Below are 8,705 nucleotides of genomic sequence, written 5' to 3' on the forward strand. Positions count from 1 at the left end.
TTTATGTAACTCTTTCTTTTCTTTTGCGCGCGCGCGCGTTAAATTACTCTGTCAAACGACTCTTGCGGAGATATATTTATCTCTGCAAAATAATTATGCGACATGTAAAAAAGAAAAACGTCCGTTTGTGGAAAGATTGTTTTTTCGAAAATAAATTTTAGAAGGAATTTTAGAACGAGACAGGTCTATAGCTATGCATCCTGCAATGACAGGGCACGTTGTTTTTCGTTTTTTTTTTTTTTTTATTTGTCGCGGCATGCTCTCTCGGTATTTTTATAAATTGTACTTACCTGCGACGATTTCGCTCAAAAAGTAGAACAATCTAAAGTAAAGCGGGATCATGTTGCAAGGATAATCAAGAGGTTGCTATTAAATTACTTGCGCTTGTTTTTTTTTTGTGTGTATATATGTATATATATATTTATAATCGCGGTCATCATAAAAGTACAATAATAGCTTTATATCAAATCACGAGGAGAAAGTCAATATTCACACGAGTAGGCGTGGGCGATGGCTTTTCGAGAATATTCATTTTGCTAAGGATCGTTGCGTGTGTTGGTTTTCTTCCTCTGTTTTTTTTTGTTTTTGTTTTTGTTTGTTCTTAACTCATTCATTCGTTTCTCTTCTTTTTTGTGTTTTGTTTTCTTTTTTTTGTTTTTTTTTTTTTACAAAAGTGTGTTTTTTTCCTCTTCTCACGTGCGATCCCAATGGGAAGAAAAAAAGAAAAACGACCGAGCGACGGAGAATTGTGTGAGAAACATTTGAAGAAGAAAACAAATGAGGAAAGTGAGAGATATTAAAACAAAACATCGGTGTAGACAATCAAATAATAATAACAACAAACAGTTTACAAAACGCAAGGTAAGGTATATAGTATATAAGTATCGACGGCATGCGTTGTTGCGTCAGTTCGGGAGGTATTGGAATGTGATGACGACTGACGTGTCACCGTACGCGCGAGCGATAACTATAGTAGCGATCGCGGTAGCAACGAGAGAGCAAAAAAAGTCTGTTGGTTTTTCCAGGATGTAAGGTGTGTGTGCGCGTGTGTGTGTGTGTGTGTGTATGTGTGTATGTGTGTGTGTGTGTGTGCGAATTGCGCCGATCAGCCGAGAGACACACAGTTTTTGTTCGAGGTGAGAGAACGACAGTTGACACGCGATACTCTCTTCGTTCTCCTCTTCCTTCTCGCTCCTTCTCCTTCTCGTCCCTCTCTTCCTGTTTGTCATCACCGCTGTCGTTTCTTTCGCCTCCTCCCCCTCTTGATCCTTGCGATTACCCCTCCCCCTCCTCCTCCCTTTGTTCGCTCACGCAATTGATAATCTCTATTATCTCATTTGTACAAATATATAACAATATTCATTCACACAATAAATTCACGAGTAACGAGTACGATTACTGGTGGTCCGTGGTTCAGCTTAATGTGTAATACGGAGGCCACTTTACGTAGATATCCCTTCACCCTAGTTGCAACGACGGGATGTCGGTAGCCTTCCTGAAGAGAGGTGAAGAAAGAGACGCGAGCGCGCGCGAGCGGCTTTCGTTCTTCCGAATGAAACTACCACGACGACGGTCATCGATCGCGCCGAGGGAGAGAGAAACGCTGCACGAAGGAAAGAGATTATACATCAATGGATATATCAATGTTTAAAAGATATACTATTTTGAACGAACTGGCATTCGCAACGTGCAACATTTTACGCGAGAGCGCGCGACGATAATGTTATATCTCGCGACGACGAGACAATCGACGAACGGCTCTCGGCGCCGTTTTGCTTCAAACAGACAGAAAAAAAAACGTCGGAGGGGGAACGCGAAAGAGCGCGTGGGATCAACAAGGGCGTTCGCTAATCAGGCACTTTTTATAAATGTCCTTCACCCTTTTCCTCCGTGTTTGTTTTTCGGATCACCGCGTCGAAAATGTCTCGATGCGCGCGACAAACGCGCCCGACAATGGCCAAAAAGTATATGTATATCTTTAGCTAAAATCACAATCCCCTGCTCATGCGCACGTTCATCACGCGATGGTGAAATAATCAATCACACACACACACACACTCTCTATCTCTCTCTCTCTCTCTCTCTCTCTCTTTTTCTTTTTCTCTTTCATTCTCTTCATCTTGCTATTTTCATACATCGTTCTACGGAGTTCTTCTACTATCACGTTTTCGACGAAAAGCCTCCTTCGCTTGCTCCTCCTCCTGTTTTCTCGTTCCGCTCCTCCCTTCATCCCGCTACGTCCTCACCACCGTTTTTCCCATCTTCCTTGTCATCACACATGAAACTTCGCTGACGCGAAAGCACGTAACTTCTGACTCGCGAACCAATCACAATCGAGACACGATCGATCTCTTTCTGCGACTCTTCGGCAAGAGGTCATCAGCTACGTCGTCGCTAACTAGGTCTAGGTCATCAGCTCCGTCGCGTCATCCGTGTCCGCTTCTTCGGATGGTTCCACCTTTACGGCAAGCTGCGTGTATCCCATATTAGCCTCCTTTCTACCGGACCAGGTCTGCAAAGCAAAGTCGTGACACGCAAGCTCATTAATTTCGCTCCCTTTTTATTTTTTGAGAGATGGCAGTAAAAATATTACGGAATATAAAAAAAAAACTTATTTTTAATTCTGATCAGATATACATGCCTGAAGAGCAACGAATATTGTTGCGAACAACGCGACCGATGCTAAACAAATGGCAACCGCCATGGTCGTGGCTGCTGTTACGGCAAGCGAACCTGAATCGTTGTTACTGTTTGTCATGCCGTAGTTTTTGTATGCTTCTAAATTTGCCGCGTCGGCGGAAAACTCCGTGCCCGGTACTCTCCTCTTACCAGCTGGTGAACTGTTTCTACAACCGCCTGGAACATAAATAACATAATGTTCGCAAATAACTCATTATACTGTGACAAATGTGATAAATTATTGTTGATAAAATTGCAACTTAAGCGCGAGAATCACCTGTTTCCGGATCACAAAGACAGCACTCTTCAGCCTCCGGTCCCTTCTCGTTGCCCGTACAGCAAGGCACGCACTGGTTGTTCAGTTTGTCCAGATGAAGCGGAGGCGAGCACGCGGCGCAGCTGAACTTGCCGGGGCCAGTGCATCTTCGACACTCGGTATGGCAGCTCTTGCAGAGCTGCGTTAGCGGATCGTAGTATTGCGCGCCCAGACACTCCATGCATAATCCACCCTCCAGCATCGAGTGAGGTGGACAAGATGTGCATTCCAGCGGGCCCTCGCCTGAATCACAAATTTTTTTCAACAGTACAAAATGTGCAAAAATTTAACCGATTTAACGCAAATAAACGACACTCACCTTTGCACGTGCGACAGTAATGATGACACTTCTGGCAACCAAAGTTGGACTTGAAGAAGCCTTCTGGACACTCCGGATGGCACTCGCCGGCAGCCAGTTGCCAGCCTCTCGGACAGGTTACGCACTGATCTCTTCTGGGTCCCGAGCACGTTTTACACGACAAGTAACACTTGGCGCACTGACCTCTGTCGCTGTAATAACTAAAAGCAAAACAGAATATTATAGTATAAAATATCAATCAATTATAAATCGCGTTACTTTGACAATTCTATCTTACCCTGAGGCGCACGATGATCTGCATTCTCCGCTCTGCAGCTGCAGTCCGTCTTGACAGGCCGTGCAGTTCAATCGGGACACGCAGCTCTTGCAAGTGTGCAAACAGGGAACGCAAACCGGTCTCGAGGGTTGAACCACGGAGTAATACGAGTCGTCGCATTGGGAAACGCAACGTTTGCCCTGAAGCAGCAACGGATTCGGACAGGATATGCAGTGATTCTCCGTGGAACCGGCGCAGGTCTCGCAGGACGAGTGACAAGATTTGCACCGTCCTTCCTCGTAGTATTGGCCTGTGTTGCACTTGCTGCGACTCTCGGGCGCGCACAGACCCTTTTTGTTCAAACTCCAGCCGTCGATGCAACTGGTGCAGCTCAGCGTGGCGCAGGACGCACAACCGGGCGGACACGCCACGCACTCGCGCCGCTTCTTGTCGGCGCTGTAACCCGCCGGGCACGAGCTGCGACACGTGCCTGCAACGATCGAAACAAAAATTTACAAAAAATTTCGATTTTCTAAATAATAAAAATATATGTTCAATTTCAAAAATTATAAAAAAACTAAGTTAAAATAGTTGTGTGCGTTTATACCGTTCAAAGCAAACAATCCGGATCGGCAGGAGATGCATTGGTCCTCGGCTGTGCCGTTGCAAGTCTCGCAGGTAGGATGGCACTGCGCGCAGTTGTAGTCCTGCGTCTCGTACGTGTAAGATGGACACGCGGCATAACACTTGTTCTCGTGCATCACCAAGTGATGTTCGCAGCTGGTGCATTTGTCCGGTCTGTCCTGGCAGCTGGCGCAATTGGCTTCGCACGGCACGCACGTGCTGTTCTCGGTATCTTTGTGAAAAAAAAAAAATAAAAAATTACAAAAATCGCTCGTTGTCGCACAGTGCAGATTTTGAACAAAAAAAACAAAAAAAAAAAAAACAATCGAATGTACGTACTTTCATAGTAGCCTTCCGGACATTGCTGGAGACAAACTGCGAGATCGGTGACGCGCAAATGAGCGGGCGCGCACGATAGACAGGAATCCTGACCGGCTCCCGCGCAAATCTCGCAGGACTCGTGACACGGCCAGCAGACGCCACCCTGATTCGGGAAGCTTCTTGGCGGACAGCGACTTACGCACGTGCTGAAAAAAGAGACAAGAGACCCCTCGCGCTGTTTCTAAAGCGTATTTTTGTACAGGGTCAGATGAAAGAAGACACCGAGTGACAACTAATGAAGTCCAGAATTGACAGGAAATGAAACGTTGTACGACATGTAAATTACACAATTACGTGAAAAAGAAAAAAAAAACCAGTGTGATGATCAATGTTGAGAATCGCAATACGAAAGGTATTTTGCTCTAAAGTGTCCTACCGTCATGATCCGTTTGCGTAAGCGTTGTGGAATTTCTTTCAAGATTAGTTTTTATGGAGACAGAATTGTACGTGCCATCTCATGAATTAAAGTGTGATTAATAGATTAATAGATTAATAAATTAATATGTTAAATATAAAATAGTAATATATTAAATATATGTTTCACATGCAAACTTAGAAAAGAAAGTTATTATATTATAAAGTTATTGTATATTTTGTTCATACACGAAACTACGAAAAGCTCAGTTTACTCACTTATCGAGACGATAATTTTTACACGCGACGCACTGGGTCGGGCCCTTGCCGTAGCATCCTTGAGCGTCGCACTGAGGATCACAGTCGTGTAATATCCTTCTGGTGGTATCTAGAGTGCCATCCGCTTGTGACGCCATCGAGGGCGAGTCAAAAGCGGATGACGGAACGTCGCCGGGCAGACGATTCGTCAAAAGCGGCGCCGATGAACCGTCCAACGTCGCCACGGACGCCTGTATGTTCGACGCGGCGGCTGCGAATTGGCCCTGGTAATTCTGAAAGGTAGACGAAGAAAAGAAGTCGCTGTTGCCCGGATAACCGGACAATTGTAAGCGATCATCTACCGTGGACGGATATTGCACGGAATAGGAGGGTAGGTACGGAACATGTACCGGATTAAATTGCCGTGTGCGTATCCGGATCGGGTTCGTCGATGTGCCGTAGAAGATCAATTGCCACTTCTTCAGTATGCCTGTAACAAAAGTTAACGAGCGCGCCGCGTTATATGACGGAGCAACATGACAATCGAAAAACTATTTATTTCGGTGCGATGTATGAGATTGATAAATTTTATTAAATATTTCTTCTAAGCGGACAATTAGTGTGTTACTTCTTGATGCGTGTGTAAAATTGATCAAAAAAAAAAAAAAAAAAAAAAAAATTACTGAATTTTAAACAGAAAAATTGAAAAAAAAAAAAAAAAAAAAAAAAAATCGAGAAGAACTTGCCTGGTGAATTGACGTGTCGGTTCCCCGCGTTAATGATCTGCAGGGTCCACCGACCGTCCGCTTTTTCGCCCCAGAAGTGTACGCTGAGGAAAGGCCAATCATCGAAGTTGGAGCTGAGTACGTCGCGCGGTCGTTCGAACAGTAAGGTTGAGGTTGTGCCCATCGGTGATGTCAGTAAAAGCCTCAAATTCCCTCGAGGGAAGAATCTCAGGGAAACCTAGTTCACGTTATAAACTCAATTTTCACAAATCCAGTTCGTTGCCACGCGGCAACGAACAAAAAAAATCATGCAATGCAAAAGGAAGGATAAATTCTATTAAAAATTTTCGCGCTCTTTTTACATTTTCTCCGATAACTTATAAATATATTTTTTTATCAATATTTAACACAAAATATTTCGAAACGCGCACCAAAAACTCTCGTTTCTCTTACCTTGCACTGCACGTGCTCCAAAAATCGGACCTCGTTCAATGATCCGGCGCATCCGGTAACATCCATGTAAACGCTCAGTGTGTATCCGTACGTGGGATCAATCGGTCTCTCCTCGTTTATCTCGTCGGACTTGCAGATGTGCTGGGGCGGCACGTTGGTCCACTGCTCGGCAAGATTGACCATTGCGCCCGCGTCCATCAGACCGTAACCGAACTTATGGGATACCTTTCTCTTCACGCCGTTTAGAATCCAACCGGGTTCGTTGCTGAGCGGCTCGGATCTCGAGGTGAGCACCACCAGGTACTGCATATCTCGCCAGGTTAGGCTGGGATTCGCTTCGAGAGCGAGGGCGGCGATACCGGCAGCCAACGGCGCCGAGGCGGACGTCCCGGTGTGCTCCACCGTGCAGATGTGATCGGGACGCAGCTTCGCGTCCATGTCCACGGTTGCGACGCTCTTGTCGTTGCCGGGTGTGCCGGACGAGTACGTCGACGCCAGGGTGGAGCTGCACTCCTCGAGATACCACGGCTTGTAGCCGCCTTGGGTCGCGCTCGATATCGAAAGCGTAAAGATGCTGTTTGTGTAACCGTCGCAGTTGCACGAGTCGGTGTGTCGGCCACCGTTACCAGATGCCCAGACAAAGATCGAGCCCTTACCTTTGCGGCCCTGCGAGGAAGGACAAAAGGAATCTCTCACGAATGCGTTTCTTCGAGCTGAAGGAACGAGTCGCGCGATCGACGAAGCGAAGGGGAATTTTTTTTTTCTTTTTATAAGACTAACAGGTGTATGTGTGTTTTTTTAATAATATAATTTTTTTCTACAGCGCGTTGATTTTTCAAAAGCACGTTAAACACGAAAGATGTTTTATTTTTAACCGAGTTTTTGTATAATTACCGAGTTTTGTATAAAATATACTTTGTATAAAATATACCTTGCGTTGACGAAGAGAAAATAAATACGACGTGTACTTGCAGTGCACGCTATTGTATTATTTCAGTTAGCATTTGTGCGGAAAAAAACCATTGAATCATTTTCAACGGTGTCGTGCGCGCAAAAAAACCATTTCAATGATATATACGGTGCCATTTACTTTGGAAGAATTTACAGAAAATAGAATTTTCAAAATAGAAAATAGCAATTTTTTTACCACTACGCAATACACACACAGACACACACACACACACACACATCTGTGTATGTTAAACAAATTATTTTCTGACGCAAGCCAATATTTGCTTTCATCTAATCGAAAAAAATAATTTGTGACGTGCAACTAACTCAATTTATTTAAACTTTCAAAAAATTTAAATGTTTATTCCCGGAATGTCATTTCGTGAAAAAAAAAAAAAAAAAAAAAAAAAAGAAAAAATGGTTAGCCGACGTTCAATTAAACGTCAAGATTAGCAATCTGAGCGCGATCGAGAGACGATCAAAACGCGTCCCACGACGCCCATCCGAGAGAGAAACAGAGATAGAGAGAGGATTTTTAAATCCTCTCGAGGTAATAGAATAAACTGTCGGGGAGGCGAAAGCTCGCGGCAGAAAGTAAATTGATCCCTTCGCTTCGTGGACGCGCGAAAAGCCCCGAGATACATATATGTTGGCTTACGCTCGTCACTCCGTAAATAAACGCTCTCCTGGCGAGAGGGCCGGGACCGTCGACGGTCTTGCCGTCGTCCTCGGGACCCCAGGAGGCGCTGTATATGTCGATGTGATCAGGATTCAATCCCAGCGCTCTGGCCTCGACGGCGTCGTTTACCGGGCCATCGAGCATTCGCACGCCTGAGAACACGGGAGATATGTGCGTGAGTAAAGTCTTTCCCGCACCGACGCCGGCGTGCCGCGATTTCGGCTCGTCGTGCGCGAATTTCTAATATCAAAATTTTATTAAAGAATAACCGAATGGAAAATGCGAGCTATCTTGTTCGCGATGCAGAACAAGAGAAATCTCGCATAAAACTTCAATAATCTGAGATTTCTCCGATCTTTTTTTCTTGCAAAAAAAAAAAAAAAGACTTCATGTTCCACAGACATTGTTTTTACATGAAGAGAGTTTCTATGAATATCCTGTTTAACAATTCTAGTCTTTCTCTTTGATTTTCGTCGTATCTGTGCATTCGATGTCCGCTTAAAGATCGACTTGTACCACTTGGGGAATATTTTCTTATTCGAGCGCGCGCGTTCGTTCGTTCTTGTTGAATCTTACGCGTCATGTGTAAAAATAAAAATGAAATTAAAAATTGATTTAATTGATACGGGTTTTTTTTTTTATATGTGATGCAAATCTAGTCATCCTATATGATTTAAAGAATTGTTATTTCAATTCAAAAAACTCACGTG

The 8,705-nt window shown here is 44.4% G+C and overlaps 1 protein-coding gene across 2 annotated transcripts in view; it reads right to left on the minus strand.

Moving 5' to 3' along the window:
- Positions 1–654: 654 nt before the first annotated feature.
- The window catches only part of LOC109854450 (furin-like protease 2), a 32,763-nt gene continuing 24,712 nt past the window's right edge, over positions 655–8,705 (minus strand). For both annotated transcript variants that reach the window (XM_020427541.1, XM_020427540.1), the window contains exons 3-13: positions 7,975–8,147; positions 6,366–7,031; positions 5,934–6,150; positions 5,209–5,677; positions 4,534–4,721; positions 4,178–4,426; positions 3,592–4,060; positions 3,315–3,514; positions 2,957–3,238; positions 2,642–2,856; positions 655–2,512 (exon numbers count right to left, since the gene is read on the minus strand). In XM_020427541.1, the coding sequence (XP_020283130.1) occupies positions 2,405–2,512; positions 2,642–2,856; positions 2,957–3,238; positions 3,315–3,514; positions 3,592–4,060; positions 4,178–4,426; positions 4,534–4,721; positions 5,209–5,677; positions 5,934–6,150; positions 6,366–7,031; positions 7,975–8,147 (3,236 nt within the window). In that variant the 3' untranslated portion in view covers positions 655–2,404. The remainder of the gene's footprint in view (positions 2,513–2,641; positions 2,857–2,956; positions 3,239–3,314; positions 3,515–3,591; positions 4,061–4,177; positions 4,427–4,533; positions 4,722–5,208; positions 5,678–5,933; positions 6,151–6,365; positions 7,032–7,974; positions 8,148–8,705) is intronic.

The sequence above is a fragment of the Pseudomyrmex gracilis genome, unplaced genomic scaffold (genome assembly GCF_002006095.1).
Source record: "Pseudomyrmex gracilis isolate BER0280 unplaced genomic scaffold, ASM200609v1 scaffold_66, whole genome shotgun sequence".
Taxonomy (NCBI): Eukaryota; Metazoa; Arthropoda; class Insecta; order Hymenoptera; family Formicidae; genus Pseudomyrmex; species Pseudomyrmex gracilis.